Genomic DNA, 22127 nt, shown 5'->3' with positions numbered 1-22127 from the left:
GAGAAGAAGAAAAAACTATCTTTCTCATATATGTGTGCCTATAGGCTATAAATATGAAAACATCCGAAATAAATTGACTGAATGCAACTGAAATTGTTAATGTCATATAATCAAGTTTAAATAACAAAACAATCGCCTTATCTTTATGTAAAGAACTATGGATATAAGACGTGACAGTCCCTGAAAGGTAAACGAATAGACAAAAGCAGTTTGTTGAAGCTGTAACTGTAGTGTCACAACAAATATTTTCAGGAAAAAAGTTTTTAGGCTGACTGTGCACCTCCACCCCTCCCTTTCAATGTGTGTGTGTGTGTGTATGTTAAAATGCTTACTCCGCCATTTTATACAATCCACTAAGAAAAAAAATAAACTGACAGCGAAACATTGTAGATAGATCCGCGACGTAAAGGCACAGCATTAAATATATAGGCAGATCACTGCAGTACTGCAGATGAAAGGTTTCAACTCACCCCGTGAATATAACAGTGCCGTCGAAATGGTGTCGATGCGAGAACCAAGCCTATAAAACCATGGAATCCCCGAGAAAGGGTTTGCAAAGAATGTTTTTCTTCCGCAAATGAGAAAAAGTCCAGCCGTTGAGGTCCAGGGTACTCTACAGTCGCAAAATGGTGAATGAAGCACTAAGCCTTGACAACCAGCGCCATCAGCCAATCGGCGTTCACAAAAGGGTACAGTAGCCTGTCGGTATTAGGGTAGCCTTGATGAGGGCGGAGTCATCTGTCAAAGTCCCATTGATCGACAGGTCGTTCGGACCAATCGCGTTATGGGAAAACAAGAAACAGCTGGACGATCCTGAAATTGTTTCAACAAATGGGAAATAAAGGGCGGGGCAACTGAAGCTAGTAGGTGGGCGAACCTAGAATATTAACAATTTGCAATTTCAAATACTTCAAAATAATACTCAATTTGACTAAAACATCATAGCAAATAATAATAAATAAATCATATAATTTCAAGTAAAAAAAATCCCTTTCATGGACATTACCTGGACGCTTGTGGAATGACCTGACCATCTCAACCTGAGCAGCCTTTTCAAGAAACGGCTAACAAAAACGCAACTCGTCAACACTTGACCCATTACTACTAACCCATACTATTCTAAGTCTATTCCTATACTATCTATCTATCTATTTATTAGTATTATTATTATTTAGGCTATTATATTATTTATTTTAAGCATGCTACGTGTACTGTGCTACACTAACTGGGACTAGTCACAGCACTTTCATATTGTTGCCCTGTATAGTTTCATCTAACCAACAACTAGCCTAGAATATTGTCGGTCATTTTTTTGCTCACCAGCCACTGTGGCTATTGGTTTTAAAGTTACTAGCCACTCAGCATTTTCACTGGCCACAATATATATATATATATATATATATATATATATATATATATATATATATATATATATATATATATATATATATATTGTGAGGATTAATCCTAATGCATAACATGTGCAGGTGTTGTTGTTATTTATTTTATTTTATTTATCTTCTAAGTATTTATATTGAAAGCACAAACTTAGACTTGAAAATTAGTTTTTTGCTTCCTGTTTATTATTTATGCTTTTATTTACATAATGTCATCCTCGTTGGAAAATCCCACTTACACTGGTAGCTGTTTTTTTTTAAGTGGGATTTTCCAACAGGGACATCATTGTGTAAATAAAAAAATCCTAGTTTGAGTATGTTTAAGCTATTTTAGCATTACTATATAAAAAATTAGCCTATATATATATATATATATACTTTTATATGTATTAAATAAAAAGGTATATATATATTTATATATAAAATAAAATATAGTATATTAAAATTTTATTTTATATATATAGGCTATAGGCGTATACTTTTTTTTTTAAATAAACAGACAACAACTTCCGTTTCATTTTACACTTTCTATACCTTCATGAATCCAGCCAATCGCAGAGCTCGTCAGCCAGCGTCTTGAGCCCGCCTTCCACAGTCAGCGTCATCAAATCAACCTGTGATTGGTCAAGCTGTGGGGGTCTTCAGACCAATGACCAAGCCATGTGATGAGCTCATTATGCCTGTTGCCATCACTGCAACCAAACAGGAAGGGTTGTGAGTACATTAGTTTAAATGAGGGTTTAAAATGCAATGCCACAGTGTAGCAGATATACATTTCTGCATTGCAAATTCGTTTAATGTGATTTTATCATTGTGCGTGGCCTCCTCTGAGCCATGTTTAAATACATGTGTGGTTTCAACGCATGCAAATGGCTGTGTGTGGAACTGCATACTATGGAGATGATCAGTTTATGCATCACAGCTCAGCTGGACCGTCACGCACTCTGCATGCAATTATGACATGCAATGGAAAATTGCATAACTCGTACACACACACACACACACTCATCCAGGGTAATCTCCAAAACACGCCACACCCTGCTCTGTTGTTCTGTTAAAGCTCCAGAGAAGTGGCAGGGGTTGATGTTCATTAGATATGTGAACAGTTGTGTGTCTTGTCTTGTGTAATGTTAACATTTAACTACGAGAAGGAAGAACTAGAGTTAATGCTCAAAGGCCAGTTTCATCCTGACCTATAAAACAAAGTGAAAACGAAAGGGAAATGGAGGCCAAAATGTAGCTTATTCAGTCATATTGAGACTTTCAGGTTGACTAGATACACACTTTGATGGGGATATTATGAAGTACAAAGGGTATAAGAAGAAAAGGGCTCTGCTTTAAAAGGGGGCTATTTGAGTTTTTGACTCAAACAACGAGGAAACAAACATCTTTTCTGGTCTGACTAATAAACAAGCCTTTAAAGACAAGAAGCACAACAGAGAAATATAGTAAACTTCCTTGAGCACCAAAGCAGTAATTATATATACCGGTATATATATATATATATATATATATATATATATGATTTAAAAATATTATTTATAAGAGTACTGATTTTGTGCTTGAGTAAGATGTTTTTATTTGTTTATTTTTCTCAAATTTATACAACTGCATTATCTCCTTTGTATTCTCTTTTTCTTTCATTTGGATACATTTAAAGAGAAAGTCAAAAGCCAGTCAAGTGTCAATCAATCAAAAGTCAAATACCACAAATTCACACTGCCTCTTCAAAACACACAATCACAGACAAATTAGGCCTCCTTGTTACAACCAGCAACTGGTTCATAGTGCCTTATTTTCCAGCAAACCCTACCCTTTGACCTATCCTTAACAGGTCAACGAGCCCTCACAGCAAGCGTCCAGGCTTCCCTGTCAATCAAGCAAAGTGTGACCCCAACTCCTCCACCCCCATCCAATTACGAGCTTTTGTAAAATATTTGATTATTTTTTAGGGTGAAGAAAGAAATTCAAGGGTGCAAAAAAGTGACTTAAAAACTTGACAGAATAAATATTGCCCGGAGATTTGTGCATATTGATGGTTCCTGCATTAAATACATATTTGGGGTGTTTTAGTGGTTGCAGGATACATAATCAAATAGGCCTACACAATACAGTGTTACTAATTATGCTAAAACCATAACAAAAATTATATAACTGGCTTTTGAAACACTAAAGGACCCAGAAATGATAAGATGTTTAATAGTACCTGAAAAATAACACTTTGAATACGTTCATTTCTTGCATGTCTCTAATAAAAGTATTAGTACCAAGCATTATAATTTCAAGAGCCTTTTGTGACAACACATTTAATCAGAAATCAAACTCAGACTACAAACTTTATATAACCTAGTTTAAGTTTAAATTTGGAAACTGTTAGGTTTCTGTTAACTGTTATATAGGTTTACCCTTTATAGAGTAAACCTATGGCAAATTAGCCTTCCGGGTTGGCCTACACTGACATCATCGTGACCGAACAGCTTTGAAAGGTAAAGACAAGGAGCTTCATTTTTACTCAGTCAAAAAAAGATGGTGTAATGTAGATTATGTAGAAATGTAGATTAGCTTTGAGATAAACTGTTTCCGCACCACTAGCAACACCGAACGGAATTGCAAAAATTGGCTAACGTACATGAAACTACAATTAGATGAAAAAAAAAGACACTTCGCCTTTAAGAGCGTCGAGTGTACCGCCTCTGAACAAGAGTGAACGATGGCGATGTTTTAGCAGCAGAGGGCGCTGTTTCACAGATAAATACAAGTGGATACATTCTAAAGTTCTCAGAAGTTCTCTTCCTCCTTCAGGCTGATTAAATTAAATGGGTTTACGTTTGATTCCAGGGTTCTCCCTCTAAAACGAACGATTCTCGTTTCATGTTAAACCCATGCTCTCTGGTTCGGGCAGAAACGTTAAGTGTTAACGGTCTCCCTGTGGCGTGAATTTCTAGTTCATTATGAAAGCAAATCCTAGTTCATTTTGCATCTTGCTTCAGTTCAAACAGGATCTAGAATAGCAGACCTTGTTGTATTTCAAACGGAACCTACAGAAACTTAAGTGCATGAAAAAAAGAAAAATCTTTATGCGTGCTTGTACAGGCCTGGATTCATGTTCAGCAGCTTTTAGAATAATTGTCCCAACCAGTCCCAAAAAAAATCACCATGGTTTTACTATGGTGTATTACTAGTGCCATGCCAAATTTAGTATTATAATGGCTTTTTAGGTTTAGTGAATCTACCATTCTTATTACTGGTACTCATTGAATCAGTTTTTAAATTAAAAAGTTACATTTGTTAATTTTAGTTTGTTATATTAAAAATGTTTGCCGTTTATTAATAGACAGCATGGTGAACATTTTTTTAAATATTAGTTGAATCTTAAAGTGTTTACTAACAGATACAAGATACCATCACAATCAGGATAAAATTAGGAAACTGAGAGATGCAAATGGAGTAAAGGACGAGAAAGCCAGATCCGTTTTTACCTGTTTTAATGAACCCTGATTACAGTTTTAATTACAAGAGCAAAGGAAACCACATGAGAAACTAAAGTATACATGGTTCCTTGTAACGTCAAGTTTCGTCTCTCTTTACAAAGTATTACATAACCATTGAGAGACAGATGGAAAGCTTTAAGAAAGAAGCAAAAGACCTTGAACACAAAGAAATATTTGTCTTTTTCTTACATCATCCCCTCAAAATGGAAAATATATATTTATATATGTACACAACCAAAAAAGAGAGACATTAAAATAAAAATAATGTGATAGCATTATGTCACTCTTCCCTCCTCAACTGGTTTTCTTAATTACAACTAAAAACCAGCATTAATACAAAGCCAGAGCAATTTAATATCATGGTATCAAAGAGGGTAGAGGAGTACGATTTATTAAAATGTTCATCTTGAGAGGTTAAAATTCAGGTAAGGGGTACAAACGAAATACCAGCAATAATATCAACATTAAAAATGATAAATGGTAATATAAACAAAAAAGGTATAATAAAACAGCATGGTTTATATTGAAGAGAGAGCGAAAAGAAAAAGTATTTTCTAACAAATAAGGCAGCAGTCAGTTGAAATACAGATACTGAACCTGTGTAAGGCCGCCAAACAAACTCAAAAAAGTAGTTTAAAAAAAAAAAAGAAGGAAAAAAATGAGTGTTAAGTGTGTCAGGTCCTATACTTCCTCCTTAGATGAGGGCTAAGAGGCTGCATGTCCACTTTCTAGCTGTCAGTTTGCAGAATTGAGGTCCCTTTCTCAAGGATATGGTCATGATGTCATTTACTACAAAGTCCCTGCATTTTGCTACAAATGGAGCTGGCCGTCGCCAAACGCTAAGCCAAATAGGATGTGATACCTGTTCAATCTTGATCATCGTGGAGAAAACACAGCCTCCTACAACTAAAACACTGCAGAGAGACTGAGAGGGAGAACGCAAAAGCGGCGGGTCGAGTTAAAACTATACGTATTCCTTATAAGGCCGAGGACAGCTGTGCCGTTAAGGGTCCTTAACGATTGGTCAGTTATGTTTACCTTTGTCTATAACAACACTTTTCTTTCACAGTAAAGCACTGTAGGGCCCTGAAACTAAACATCTTCCTTACATAGATTTTCCATATAGATTTACCTTCTGAAATATAATTTGTATCAAAACCAGCGTTTGTTCTTTTATCAAATATATATGTCTATAAAGTGAGAATATACGGACTCTAAATGCAAATCTTATTTAGGATAGTTTCTTTTAAGGTACAAAACTAAATAAGGCATAAAAGCAGTGTTTGAGGTCATGTTTCTAAGGCCTCTCCTGTATGTGAGCTTGTACGTGTCAATAAAGCAACCCATTTAAATGCATTGGGCGGTCAGTCTTCCGTAAAAAGGCACAGATGTTTGTTCATTTGAAGTTTTATATTCAAAGGCAACCTATTGGATAGAGGAAAGCGATGTGGGGAGGTATGCCTGAGATTTACGCCTAAAAAACCAAGAAGGTTTGTGTTCTTTCCAAAATAGAAGGGTGTAGAGCATTGTATAAATGGTTTTAGGGATGATTATGAAGTTCAAACCATAAAGCGCACTCTGATACGTTGCCCCAACATTCCTATAACGTTCCCTCAGGGTTAAAACTGCATTATAAAACAAATTAAATAAATAAGTTGGAGAAGGAATAATATGTGATCTATAATTTGTCATCCAGCTGGTGGTCATGAAGAAGGACTAACACATATATAGAATAAATCCCCCAATGTATATACACGTGTTAAGATACGTTAAGAGGTTGTTGAGTGGTCCCGTTAAGTCGTCTGAGCTCGCTGAACAGCTGGGGAAGTTGGTGTCCAGAGCCGGTAGTGAAGGCTGGTAGCACAATAGCATTAATGGCTCTGAAAGGCATTGACAGGAAGGTCCTGGTTTGAAAGCCAAAGGCAAGTTGGTTCTGCAAAAAGTCTGGTGCTTGAATCTTGGTATGTAAAAAAAAACAAAGAGCATCCATATCCAAAAATTCTGAGAACTATGCTTGAGTTTGAGTGGGGGGGGGGGAGTTGCAGGATCTTTCCTGCATTCACTTCATCCAAGAGTGTCTGTTTAATAGTGAAAATGTCCACTTGCCCGTGACAAGCCAAAAAACACTTATCACAATCTAATTATTCATTATCACCATCTCTACTGATGTTTTACAGGGGTGCATCAACATCTGGTTTAGGCACTTCTGTAATCTCTTGATTTTGTTTAAACAGGTATTGAGTTGATCCTAACGGGGAGCTTCTTGGGGGGAAAAGTGTCCAAGACTTCAATGAGACTAGTGGGATGGTGTTAGTCTAACACAGCAAACAGAAAGGAATGGGTTCAGTAAGCAAGGGACTCTGGCTAAACTTGTGGAAAGGGCCTGGTTACTTAAAATGCATGAAAAAAAGATGTCAGTATTAATTTTTAGTGTTGCAACATCTTGAAGAGAGTGAACCTGCATGTACAGAAGTTTGAAAGATGGTTTGGGCATCATAACTTGCTGAACGGATGGTCTTCACATAACTTCTGAGAGCAACAGTTGCCTTCAGCCTGTAAGGAGGACAGCTCTGTTTTGCTAAGTTTGTGTGTTTGACCACGTCCACTTCAGCAAACGTTGTTTTCTAAAGACAACTGTGCCGTTGCTCGCTGCAGCTCAGAGCTCACCCTCCTCTGGCCTGTCCCCAGGGGTGCAACTAAAGTCTCCGGACTCCTCCGGTCTCCATTTTCCTCCCCCAGTTTGGGCTCCACCTCCTGGTTAAGCTCCTCCCTCTCTGCCCTGCTCTTCTTGTCCTCAGCCTCTTCGGTTCCCGCCTCCATCCGCTGGTCCTCACTCCAGCGGCGTTTAAAACGCAGCTTCAGAGGGATGCAGAGTGTACCCCCAGGGCTGATGGGAGCGCCCTGGCCCAGGTTTAGCTCCCTGGGTTCTGCTTTTAGACCTAGAAGATTCTGCCCAACCCCTGAGGTAGGGGCAGCTGGGGTCTTGAAGACATCTTCCTCAAGATCGTCATCATCTGTCATACGATCGTGGATGGGTGGAGGGGCAAGGCCACCATTGGGGTGGGGAGGGGAAAAGACATCACATTCATCATCTTCATGCTCCTCCTCGCTGATGTCGGTGACCTCGACTTCTTCCTCCGACTCCATGTCTGAGATGGGCTCAACCTAAAGGAGGAAACAAATGGAGAGTTACAGAAAGCCATTTAATTCTCAAAGAAGCGACAGTTCTTCAGAATTAATTTTAAGGTGAACATACCTTGATCTTTGGTGGACCACCTGGGGTTGAATTGTTGGTCATCATTCCAGATGAGGCAGAGTTTGAGGACGAACCAGACTCCCCACTGTACGAGAAAGAAGCAGCAGCACTTCCAGAATTCAGAGCATGTCCTGATCCAGTTGAGGTTGGCCCTTCTCTCTGTTTGCGGCCCAGTGGTGGTGGCTGTAACTTAAACTTGAAAGGAGATAGATGAGTCTCCTCAGCCTGGTGGTGCAGAGGGTGACTTGACAGGTGTGGACCTACACCCACTGGCCCTCCCAGTCCCTTGTCTGGGCGTTGGGGCTGGGGGATGATAATGTTGGGGTAGTGCAAGAAAGCACGGGGACTCAGATGATAGTTGTAGACACTCTGAGTGTGAGCTTGAAGATAGCGCTTCATGTCTTCTGGATTGAACGAGAAGTGGGAGCCCAGCATGGGAGAAAGGGATGGAGAAGGTGTGTAGGGCATGTGAGATGTAGGGGTCATGGAGAGAGCTGGTGAAAGAGCAGGACCCAGCAAGCCTCCAGGGCCTGGGAGAGGGGACACTGGGAATGGGGACAAGGAATCAGGGTGGACCCTGTGAGTGGGCACATGGGGCCCGCTCCTGGTGAGCCCAGTTGGGTTGGGTGGTGCACCGTAGACACGGAACAAGGAGTCGTGGGACAAGCGTGGATGGAGCAGATTTCTAAAGGCACGGTCAGCCGGGCGGTCATCGCCAGGAGCCATGCCAGTTTCTTCAAGCTCCGAGTTGGTGGAGGTGCCATCGCTGCAGTCGGACACAGAGCCACGAGCTATGCGTCGAGGCACAGCACTGAAGACACCTGGACTGCGCAGTTCCTCGCTAGGAGAGAGGACGTCCGATGGCGTGGATGGAGGGAAGCGGAAGTGAGTGCTAACTCCGGATGGGACAGGTGGAGCACTTTGTGGAACACCAGAACCTAAGGGAAAGGTTGAGAAATTTTAATAGCTGAAGTCTTGTTTTACTTTATATATGAAACTAAATGAGTTTCAGAAAGATTAAGATTTAGAAGCAGGGATCTTCACCTGCAGAGCCCATGTCAATGAACGGATAGTTGACCAGCACCAGCTTGTTGAAGTTGAACTTGTAGGTGAATCTTTTCCCTTTGGTCTTGTGCAAGATCCTTTTGTTGTAGTAATATCTGCAGAAACAGTATTGGCATGGTTAAACACTTGTTAAAGCCATTTTTAGGAATCACAATTTGTTGAAGGCCGCACATTTTTATGTATTTGACATTCTCACTCTAGCCAAACTTTGCACAGGAAATGTCCAGTTTAGAGATGAAAAGGTTCTACAACATTGAATTAGCATGTTTCCTAAGGAAAAAATAAGGTGATCAGTTTTCCAACACATAACACATCAACTTCTAGTTCTCTTTACTTTCAACAAGTGATGCATCGAAAATGAAATTGCTTGGCTGAAACTGAAAACTCAGGGCCAAAACTTCTGAATACCAATAAATTATATTAATATGATATTTTTAAGTGATCACACTATATTTCTTTAATTGGAGTGACTTTACAATAGCAAAAATAAACAGTTAAAACAGGTGTTACATCAAAAATTACATTCATTAAACTGAATGAGATCACATGCACTTTTTATGCTTGACAAGTTCTTAATTTTAAATAGATCTGTTAAAAAAAAAGTAATAGGCACAAAAAAATCTTGTCTGTAGCCAATATTTCAGTAAAATCAATAAAAATTTAACAAAGTACTATGAAGTTTCTATAATGTAAATTATAGATCATGATGTTGTTCACAATGTTTTCACCTTGACTATCTGATACAATGTGCGAGATATATTTTGAATGAAGAAACATGGAAAAGTAGTGTACACAAAGATGTTTAAGTGAAACAATCTCATACTGCAGCTGTCAGAACGTAAAATTTGAGACCAGCATTTCTCAAGAGAGAAAAACCAAACCCTTTTCAGTTAAAACCTGATGTAATTATCTGTATCATTAAGGAGTACTCAAGGTTATTGTATATAACATACACATGTTAAATTCTTACACACATGAAAGGATTCAGCCAACCAGAATCAGATATGTGCAGAGCAGATACGTGACTTTGTGGCCATCTGAAGCTTCAGATGTTAAAATGATTTATGGGTTCAATGTGTTTAATTAAGACGTCACCGAGGGTGCTGAGAGTGCATGTGTGAGAAAACATGATTGTGATATACAATGATGTGTGAATCGGGGCACTGAAAAGTTCACAGGAACATACTCGACAGAGAAAAGGGCACACACACACATGAACACAACACTTACACATGCACAACCCCGCTCTTTGAAGTGCATTTGAACTTGCTTCAAAAGAGCACAAAGTGTTTTTTGCACATGTGTGTTGTGCAGACATTCACATACATGGAGTACATATGCCGTTGAGTAAAAATCCTGATCCAAATGGCCTTCTGTTTTCTTTCACCAAGCAAAACAGACGACATCCATCATGAAAGTAGCTTTCTGGCTATATCATAGTCTACAAGCAGCATCAGGTTAACAGGTAAATACAACAAATGTGTACATGTTGTTTTGAATTGTCTGTTGGTCTGAAGTCTGTTCATTTTCAACAGCTCAACAATGGGATGCCTGTGCAGCCAAGAGTCTGTCTGAATGGTGTTTGAGTTTTAAAGAACACGTGCAACCTCTTAGGTATGGATGAAAAGAGTGAGCAGCGAGAGAATGCCTTCAGGCATTTCCTTCCCAAATAACTAGATCCACACTGAATGTTTTTTACATTTTTGTTTTAAAGATCTGCAGATTAGATTTACTTGTATTAAAATGTGCTAAACTAAACTGAAAATACTGTTATTGGTAGCTGAAAACATGACGAAATTAGCCAAAAGTGTTCAGATATTACCATATCCTAAATTAAAATTGATTTTAAACTCATCCAAAATGCAATTATATACGTACAAAAAAAAAATACCATGGTAATATCACATCACCTTACATAAATATGGTACTCTTTCAGTAATATGTTATATCCCAAAGTACAATGGTTGCCAGGGTGTTGCTAAGAAGTTGCTAGTGTATTCCGGTTGGTTGCTAGGCTGTTGCTTACTGGCCAAACAGTGCAGGTTAAACACCAAAATTTAGCAAAAGCATTTGAGCAAAAGCTTTAACTTAAGAATAAGTATAGTGATGAAGAAGAAAAATTCGTAGATGAAAGATAAAAAAAAAAAAATGTACTAGGGATGTACCATGGAAATTTTGTCCGTTACCGATAATTATTTATAAATGAAAGCCGATAACCGATACATTGGCCGATAACTCTAAATCCAAATTCTTATATAATTTTTGAGAGCCTAATACAAAAACAAAAGTCTCACCATTAAAAGCCATGTCCCAAGCACACAATTATAAGGTTTTCATTATAATCTTATGTAGCCTATATGACAGACATGCGCTGCACAATTTTCCTTCTTTGAAATAATTCCAATCATATTTCAAGCAATTCAAAACCATTATAGTGAACATCTGAACTGTTGCAGCTGAACGAAATACATTTTTTATTGGCTTTAATATATATCGACCAAATTTTCTTATCGGTCCAATAACACTAACATCAAAATTGAACATATTTCATCCGAAACCGCTATGGTGGCCGATATATCGTGCATCCCAAAATTTTATAAATGATGGGCAATCAAATTGAGCATAATTGTTAAACTTCACAATTATGTAAATGAAGAAAACCAGGTCAAAAGAGAATGTGTGTGCCTGTCTGCTTTGCATTTTTTGAGTTAACTAAGAGGATGTGTTTTGTGTCCTCCACATGTGCTGAACAGAGGCGAGTTCTCTCCGTTTCTCAGCAGTATTCACGCTCTCTACTGTGAAGCTGAAGAACTTTCAGCTTCACATCTGAACCGTACACAGCTTTCTGTTGCCTTTATTCTTCCCCCTCTCTTCCTCTTCCATTCATATGTTCATATCTCTGAGAAATTAAAGAGTTGTCGGAAGTGGAGGACACAAACTAGTCCTGTAAGTGAAGGTTGATGAGCGCTAAGTGGGCTTGATTATTCTAGGATGGTAAAGGCAGGTTCAGCAGGTTTGAGTGGGCATCCGCAGGTTGCCATGGCGACTGGTCCAAAGCGTTGAATAACACGAAGAGATAGACAAACAGGCAACTGGACAGATTGCAATTGACAGAAAAGGACGGAAAAAGGCAAAGGCGGAAAAATGGTGTAAAACAGAAAGACAAACAACGCAGAAGTGTTGTTGAACACAAGGTCAGTTGACATAAGAACACATAAAATCATCAGAAACAAAGCACCAGAGGTGGGAGTAAGTCACATGTGCAAGTCACAAGCAAGTCTCAAGTCTTAACCTTCAAGTCTCAAGCAAGTCCAAGTCAATTTTTTATAAAAGCAAGTCAAGTCAAGTCAACTCACTGCCTTATGTCAAGCAAGTCAAGTCAAGTCGTAGCTTGGGTCACAAGTCACTGGCAAGTCATACAAACGTTTGATGATTTCACTGAATTTATATATTAAAATAAGTTAAAACTACATAAAACTACATGTGGACTATGGTTTTATTTGCAACATATTTTTTTTAAATATGCATTTCCACATACAGCTGAGTGGTTACTACAATAAAAATCTAAAAAATAAAAAATAAATACAATTTCAAACTACATAGCCTAAAATGTAAATGTAACTGAAATTAGGCCAACATTAAAGCATGAAAAAATAAATATGCCTCACACATTGCAGAAGACCATTAAAAGGTATTAAACAATTCACAATTCAAGTATAATGGTTCCTATGCCACCAAATGGCATTCTTCAAACTGGCATCCCCTTTATATAAGTTATATATTTTTAATTATGAAGTTAAAACCGCCAATAGGTGGCGCCAAATCACCGTCTTAATGTACGAGTCATAGAAGCATTCAGTCAACTGATTTGTTCAAAATGGCAGATTCGTTCTGGAACTAAGCAACTAGGTCACTGAATCACAAATACGCATAACTCTTTCTGTGGCTTGTTTGGAACTATTGTCATTGGAGAAATAGAGCAAAAAAAGAGAATATTTGGAATATTATGTCTAAAATGTCACATCACAATATTCACTCTTTGTTTACTGAACTGTTTTATAAAATCATCACATTTGCAATCGCGCCAATATTCTGGAAATATTTTTTTATATATGTTATAATTATGAAAATAACTAATACTAGGGCCATTTTTCCACCACATTTTGAATTTTGGGTGCATATTAATTCTGCTGGAATTTTTTCCCACCAACCCCCTGATAACATCTATCCCTGCTTTAAGAGAAACATAAACGACAAAACTAACAGTTTTCTATATTGTTTTTCGTCATTGGAAAGAACGACATTTTTGGCTTTAAAGCATGATTTAAAAAGAAATGTGGCAAATGTTATACAAAACATATACCATCATTAATTATCATTTGAATATTGACAACATTAAGCTACATTTGAAAACATAATTGTGTATAAAGAGGCATGCTGTTTTGACCAATATTATTCTCTCTAGATTTAAAGATAGTCAAATTTACTATAACAAACAGGTTAAACAAGCCATAGCTTACTTTTAGACGTGGTGAATGAAGTTCGACTGTTATGCGTACAACAAATCTTCTTGCATGAATATGGTCAATTTCTAGTGTTTATATCCAAAAAGAAACGATGCTGGGAGATGTTTTTGTATTTAGCGCGCTCACCGCGATGTAGGCTATGTTTTTTCTGGGCTTGTGCAGCGTCACGCAATCGCGCAGAATCTGATGACTGACATCAACGGTTCCGTTGCTTTCATTTTGTTTATCAATTGATGTTGCGATGATTTATATAAAAATGTATATCAAGTCATTCTCGAGTCATACAGTTCAAGTCAAGTCAAGTCTCAAGTCATTGGATCTCAAGTCAAAGTCAAGTCGAGATATTTTCTTAATTTAGTCAAGCAAGTCTCAAGTCCTTAAATTTGCGACTCGAGTCTGACTCGAGTCAAGTCATGTGACTCGAGTCCCCCATCTCTGCAAAGCACTCTAGACTTTGAGCTAGAAGCTCTAGTTTACAGCTACAAAATGTTACTGCCTTGCCATCTACTACCTACATAAGCAGCATCCTAACTGAAATGGTGTGAGTGATCTGAAATGCTCTTCATGTGAAGCAAATCCATTAATGGTCACTTAGGCATACCACACAAATAACACTAGGGCTGCACGATTAATCGAATTTTAATCACGATCGCGATTTTGGCTTCCCACGATCAAATTCGCGTGACCGAGCGATATTTAAAATGCGTCATTACATTCACAGAACACTCCGTATCAAAGGGTTTTTTTTTTTTGTAAAGCCAATCTAGCGCTCCGTAAACCACTGTCTGATCACGTGCCTCCATGAGCCCGAGTGCGCGAGAGAGACCGTCTGCGCGCGAGCGACAGTGCACGAGAGACCGAGTGTCCAAGAGCGCGCTCGAAAGTGCGCGAAAGATACCGAGTGTGTCTGCGTACGAGCGACAGCGCGCGAGAGAGACCGATTGTGTCTGCGCGCGAGAGAGACCGAGTGACGGTGCGCGTGAGAGACCGAGTGTGAGCATTAGTAAATTGGTACATACATACTACATATTAATATGGCATGAAAGTTCGATTAATGGACTCCAATAATCAGTACTACAAACTCTTGTTTTGAACTATTGTTTAATAAGTAGAAATAATTCAAGCACATACACTTTGGAGGATTAAATAAGATTCAATTTATGCAGTAAGACTAATCACTGACACTGTACCACAACATTTTACATTTCTTAAGCGTCAAATAACAATGACTCTGAATTTCATCCATTAATCGAACTTCCATAGTGCTAAGTGCTTAGTTCTGCCTTGAAATGTTCTCATTTGGTTACATTCTGTTATGGAATATTTGTTTTTTATTGATTGTATATTTTGTGCGTTTTATTCACATCCATTATGCAGGTACAATGCAAGTTTATATTTTATATTTACACAATGTAAAATAGTGCCCTGTTGAAGTTTTGCTACATTTTCTTTATTGTTTTATTTGTTTTTATTTATTCTTTAAAGAGATGCACTGAATTTTGGTGAATAAGAGGACCTGTTTTATTTTGATGCACATAGTTGTACATTAGCAGGAATGTAGCATAATGTGAAAGCAGTTATAATTAGCCTATGTGACAATAACATTTGTTTTGGTTAAAATCAACAAATAATCGTGATAATTAATCGTGATCTCAATATTGATAAAAATAATCGTGATTATCATTTTGGCCCAAATCGTGCAGCCCTAAATAACACTAAAATGAACAACAAGAGACTTGACCAACGTTCACAGTTAATGTTGATAATCTGAAGTTCCTAGTCTATCATGCTCTTTTATGTTAGCATAACTGTCAGTCGATACATAAGAACAACAAATATGCAGTTGATCATAGATTCTGGTGTTAACATTTTACCGTAAGCTAGTCCTCAGATAAGCTCAAAATTAGGTCTAATAAGCACAAGAAATTACCACAATCTAATATGCAGCATATATCTGATATCTATTGGCGTAGTAAGTGTGTCTGCATGTTGCGAAGTAATCATGTTGCAACAAGTGATAAGGCCCATTCACACCAAGGATAGCTATAATGATAACTGTAAAGTTGTATTAATTGTTCTAATTCTAATTCTCATAGCTAAAGCGGTAACAAAACAAAGAAACAAAATAATTGGAATCATTTTTTCCAGCTGATGAATGTCAAAAACATTGTCTTTCAATCCGAATCGACCCAACTTTAGTAAGCTCGAACTTTTAAAGCAGCAGGCGACATAATAACTGCAATGCGCTTATAATATAGAGAATATTGTCCATTGGTGTGGATGCTTATATAGCCTAGTTATCGTTATTGGTGAGAACAGACCTAAAACTCTAAAAAATCAAAAATGTATTATCAACTGGTTTCCTGACCCCACCTTGGATGAAATTTTAACTGAGCTTGTTGCAGTGCCTTAACCAAGGTTTTGGCCAAAATTATATCCTATCGTTTTGTAGTTAACTGTTTAGAGCAGCCACTGCATCAGTAGACTGAGTACAAGCACAATTGAATACGATAGATTTAAAAGGCAGATTTAGTCTTTACCTGAGCGCTCGGCTGAGCTTGTCATAATTCATCTGGGGCTTGCACTTGCGGGCGCCCCACAGTCGTGCCACCTCGTCCGGGTCTTTGATGACGAACTCGCCGTAATCCCCCTGCCAGGCGATGACATCATGGTACTCCTCCTTGCGCAGCAGCTCCAGGATGAAGTGCCACAATTGGATCTGTCTGGAACCAGGACTCGACTCCGGCTTGTAGGCCCAGTCTGGGAAGGCAAACCCTAAAGGTCAGACACAAAAACACTTGAGTCTTGCCACTTCGACTCAATCTAGTCAATGTTTGGCGAGAGTAAGTTTCACCTAGGGGTGTGACGGTTATTATATAACCGTGAGACCAACGGTTATAGTTGAACACCGTCATTAGAACTCTATAACCGCCAAAACCGTGCTATTAAAATATTTTTTACAAACATTTTTTATCATAGAGAATGTTTAAATACTATTTTCATCTTACGAGGGAAACGGAGGCTGCTACTGCTGGAGATGATTCGGGAGAAGTCTGTGCACCTTTACCGATCAGAGCGCGCGCTGAGACGGAGTAAAGCCTTGTTTATACTCGACGCGTCTGCACGCTCGCGAAGGTGCGCACGGCAAAACTGATGCGTTCGGTGCGCAAAACCGGCAAGACCCCAGTTGGCTTGGCTGTGTGCACGGCTTTTTTTGTAACAGCGCGCGCGGCGCCGCGTCCGAGGATGAACGACTGCAAGCCGAATCTGCCCGAACATGCACACGTCTCACCGCACCGGCACGCAGTTTGCGCGTCTAAATTGCAAAGTTCATTCCAAAGTTTTTTCGTTAAGGTTTTGTTTACTGTGTGTGATTTATTTAAAACAAAGCACGTTCATTGCAACGTTTGTTTGTTTTGTTTGTTAAGGATTTGTTTACTGTGTGATACATTTAATGGAAAGCACATTCACTTCTAGTTGTCTTGCTGTTCATGTTAAATAAACGCCAGTAGCTAATCAGTGTCTGCTTGTTTATTCAAACTAAGTTGTCCTATAACAGACGAACAGTTATTCTGCAGTCTGTTAAACGACATTAAGCCAAGGGAACAATGTGTTTCCAAGGCGGTAGGCCTTTATGCAGACTAAAGGCTGATTTATACTTCTGCGCCGGACCTACACCGTAGCCTCTACGCCGGTTTTCATTTATCCTTCTGCGTTGTTGTCCACGTTGACGTGTAATTGCACACGCAGACCACTAGTAGGCAGTGTCCATTGGTATATTGATGGTGCAACCCACAGTATCAAGGCAAAATGAGGAAATGCGACGCTATCGAAGATTTTTGTTTTACCTGAGGGAGGGGTTCTAGCAGACCAATCACAAGGCTTGCGGTCCGCGTAGAATTGACGCGTTGTCACGTTTTTGGAGAGGCATACGTCAGGCTACACGTTCTACACAGCCTACGGCATAGCTATGGTGTAGCTATGGTTCGATACAGAAGTATAAATTAGCCTCAACTTTCCTGAATTTTAGTCTGGTAAAGTTTCTATGCAATTCCTTTCTCTCAATCATCTCTGAGTCTGAATAAGTTGTCAGAATTCCATAGTGCCTAGTTAACAAGCGCTTCGATCAAGAATCCTTGAGGCAGTAGTCAAAACAACACTCATATACACACACACACTCTACTTTTAGACTTAATACTTGCAGAAAAAGAAGAAAATAAGCAGGAGGTTGCTGGAGGCGAGACAAAAACATGGCCGTGACTTTGAGGGTCTCATGTCTCATTACAGAAACTGTTTGTGCTTTGGGACGTTAACATGGACAGATGGTTACACAACATGCTAAGTGACAGACCTATTACAAATTCATGCACAACGCTGAGTCAACGTGACGGTATGAGACGGGGGAAAAGCTCTTTGAAACAAGCCTGTCAAACACATCGGAGAAACGCCTGAGAGTTTGCCGTTGGCGTACTTGGTCAAATATGAAAAAGCAAAGTCTGCATACACAATCAGAATGAGGTGCAGTATTTCAGCTGACTCTAAATTAGGCACGATTTCCTATTAGGAAAGAAAAAACTAAACCAGAGAACACAACAATGAACCAAGATTATATCTCTTAGGCGCACCATGTCAGGTGGGAATGGCTGAAAATAACAGCATAATTCCCACACTCGCACACAAAAGAGAAAGAGAGGGTCTTGGCGCACGACGTGTTGTTGTACTCAGTGGAATGCCCCTTTCAGATGGTTCAGAGCTTGGCTGCTTATAAAGCCTATCACAGTGTTAAGTAGCGAATGCAGAACAGCTCAGCAGTACCGCCACCGCCAACCGCACACATGTGCTGCAGGGACGCACGCTGCGCAGGGGGGCGGTAGGATGACTTGGACATCGTGGGCTGGTACTAACTGTCCGTGACAACTGCTAAACAGTCGGCAATGTGGCTTGACTCATGACTGAGATGTTTGGTTGAGAGATCTAGCAAATCGGAGATGTAAAACTGACTTGACCCACTGAAAAGAAGCAGATCAGTTAGACTTCTTGATATAAGCGCATGGTTAACCCAGAGGTAATTAATACTGTCATATGGGCAACAAGTCAGTAATTATACAAATTTAAGTTTTACAAACATCAAGTTCACAAAATGTGGTTCATCTAGTAATAAACTTAAGTAACAGCTCAGTAGTGAGACCGATGTTGATTCATTAACTGCTCTGGTGGATTCAGCAAGTTCATTCAGTCAAGAATTTGTCAAACCAGCTTATGAAAGTCACTTACTAATAAATCAGACAACACTAAGAGACATGAATCGGACTGCTCTGGTTGTGCTGCATGTTGTTGATTCACTAAAAATAACCAGTGATTAACTCATGAATCAATTCAACAGAAAGATGCGTTCTCACCATTTTGTGGAAAATAGTCTTCTCAACATTCAATTCAGACTGCAAACACTTAATTCACAACATAAGTAAAATATGACTCCTTTTTCTGGCTGGTGGAAGTTTCAGCAATGCAGGACACCCTGGAAATAATACTGTTTACCGGTTGAAATTTTTTTTTTTAACCTCCCCACCAAATGAGCCTGTAACTTCAGCCCCTTACACAAAGAGGTTTGTAGTGAGACTTCAAAAAGTCTCCAGATCCTCAAGTTTAATGCATTTCCCACCATTCATTCCAATTTTACCAAGACATGTCACACTAAACAGATCATATATGATTAGTTGTGTGTTTGTGGGCTCAGACCTCCACCGAGCGAGTGGGCACACAGCAACACAAAGCTTCCCACAGTGGGTGAGCGTCAGCACTGAGTCACGGCGTATGCGTGAGTGTATTTGTCATTCAGCTTTCACAAGAAGTGCGCCTTTTCCCTCCGCTCTCATACCTTTTTCTCTTTCTCTCTCTCTCTCTCTCGTGCGTTGGGTCCCTGGCTCCCATACCATCTCCTAGCAACAAGACACTTTAGTGCTATAAATATATGTATAGCACAGAGATTTTTTTTTAACTCAATTAATCAATTAATGAAATCAAAATGCAAAAGCTATAGCCTAGTTAAAATATCCAAAGTACATTTGATTCTAATACACAAAGGCAGATTAAAAAGGACAGCTCACCTAAAAAAAAGAAAAGAAAATTCATTTACTCAACTTCATATCTGGTTTAAAACCTGTATGACATTCTCTGTATGGACAAAAACAGTTCTTCAAAATATCCTCTTTGCAGAAGAAAGTCATACAAGTTTGAAACAACCTTTGAGAGTGAGTAAATGACAGATTTTTACATTTTTGGGTGAAGTATCCTCAAGTTAATTTGCTATTTATAGCTATGGCATTGATAGGTGGTTACTTCAAAATAAATCTGCAATATTTTTTGATTGTATCAAAAAAAAAAAAAAAAACCTACTCAAGCCACACAATTTGACTGTACCAGGACGAGATACATGCCAAATTTGCATTCATAAGCCCAGGGTTTTTTTTTTACTCTCTAACCAGCAACAGTAATAATAATGTTTGCCTTACAAAGAGTGAATGAGAAAGCCACTGGCAGCATGGTGATGATCAACAGGTTGACGTTCTTTAATAAGAAGTAGGGACATAAAATAAACCCTGGCGCGGGCTAAACGGCAGACTCTGGGGAGGGCCGAGGAATGACTTTATAAGAAACTGCTTTGAGGTACTTTCAAACAAACCAGTGTGCCATAACACACTCTTTTTTTCACTCAAGACCACATGCCCACAAGACAACTTAGTGCGTGCACACAAACACGCTAAATCAAAGCGCAATAACAGCTAAAACAGGCACGTCCCCTGGTGTCAATGGGTTCTGCTGGGACTGCTGTTTCTCTGACGGTTACTGTCACTAATGGGTATGGAGTCAGGAGACCGCCAGACAAAACCCTCGCTTGACAGGGCCCTGTACACACACTTAGAAAAACAATATGACATAAGCATTACATGATAGCACCTGTACAAACTGTGCCGGCACGAAAAAACAAACCGGCTGACAAACATCTCACCGAACATTACACGCAAGGTAGGGGAAATTGGACACTAACATCCGTCTTGGCCTCGTTTGTTTGCCCTTTCTGTACGCAAAGTCTGTAAAAACACCACCTATTGCCGTCGTCTCTGTGTACGATTAGTGCTCAGAAGCAACAGCTCTTTTTATGGTGAAGCCGTGACGCAAGTACGAAAAAGAAAACAAAAAAGCCATCCTCTGCATCTCTGGTCTGTATTTAAAGGCTCAGAAATGTTTAGGGCCCCCGCGCTCATTCGTTCTGTTTCTCTCCATCTCTCCCCCACTTCCCTCCCTTCCTCCTATTCTTTGTGGGCTCTATATTTAGGCAGAGGAAAAGGTCGTTCTCCATCTACTAATGATGGTGGCGACAGGGAAAAAAAATGGCACGAGTGTGTGCCAGCTTGAATGTGCGCAGTATGAGTAATACAAAAGAACCACGAGCAGCTCTGCTGCCTAAATGCTTGTCTTACAATAGACAGTGTCACTCTGCCTTGCACAGTGCTGAAAAATACTGACTGCTGAATGATACGCGGCACTTCGGCGTCCATCTGCACGTTCAACAGTTGTTCGCACTGATTCAAGCTTAGCGTAGAATGAGTAGGCTAAGTGTTGTTTTGCACTAATGAGAACGCCCCGGATGGAAAATACAACAGAACCCTGCAAACTGCATGTTTATGTGTACATTCTCTCGAAGCAAAATAGATCTCACCTTCTTGTTTGCGTTAAGACGACTCATCTGGGTGATACCTGGAGGCTACTTGGTTTAGATGCACATAATCAGTGATTCACAGTTATGTAACAGTGACATAACGATGCAGTTCAATCAATATAAATTTGGGGATGCTTTAACCAGCATTTTCCTGCTCAAAAACTATTGCTTGTCACATCAAGACTGAGTGTCAAAACAGAGCCATTTAATTAGCATTTAAACAAGAATCAAAAATCAATCAATTGAAGAGGTTTGCACAATCACTCAAAAATATAATTAACAAAAATATTTTTTTTAAACAAATAGTTAGGGAAGAATGCTGTAAAAATGATTTTAAATAATGATTTTTTAAAACAAAATTACTCCAGCATTTAGAGTAAAAAACATTATTCAAGCGCAAGACTCAAGAGAACTTAATTCGGTACTCGCGCACTGTGTGAGAAGTTTTGTGCAAAAAACAAATACGAAGCACATGCCCAGAAACCAAGCCGCATCTCAGACAACATGCGAACACTGAGTTCTCTTTCAAGTTTTTTTGCGCTTGAACGGACAAATTCACACAAAATTGTTAAAATCTCATCTTGGCGAGTTTCCTAGTAAACACAGTCGGTTATGGCTTAAAGGACAAGTTCGATATTTTACACTTAAAGCACTGTTTTAAGATCGTTTCTG

General features: G+C 39.0%; 1 protein-coding gene across 2 annotated transcripts in view; it reads right to left on the bottom strand.

Moving 5' to 3' along the window:
• Positions 1-6913: 6913 nt before the first annotated feature.
• Positions 6914-22127, bottom strand: part of erf (Ets2 repressor factor) — a 31990-nt gene continuing 16776 nt past the window's right edge. The window contains exons 2-5 of one of the 2 annotated variants that reach the window (XM_056242048.1): positions 16276-16510; positions 9189-9304; positions 8145-9082; positions 6914-8053 (exon numbers count right to left, since the gene is read on the bottom strand). In XM_056242048.1, coding sequence (XP_056098023.1) covers positions 7496-8053; positions 8145-9082; positions 9189-9304; positions 16276-16510 — 1847 coding nt within the window. In that variant the 3' untranslated portion in view covers positions 6914-7495. The remainder of the gene's footprint in view (positions 8054-8144; positions 9083-9188; positions 9305-16275; positions 16511-22127) is intronic. The other variant, XM_056242049.1, reaches the window with a different exon arrangement.

This window comes from Rhinichthys klamathensis, unplaced genomic scaffold, assembly GCF_029890125.1.
Source record: "Rhinichthys klamathensis goyatoka isolate OS25496 unplaced genomic scaffold, OSU_Roscu_1.1 h1tg000690l_1, whole genome shotgun sequence".
In the NCBI taxonomy this organism is placed as follows: domain Eukaryota; kingdom Metazoa; phylum Chordata; class Actinopteri; order Cypriniformes; family Leuciscidae; genus Rhinichthys; species Rhinichthys klamathensis.
This window is presented reverse-complemented; position numbering and strand designations above follow the sequence as displayed.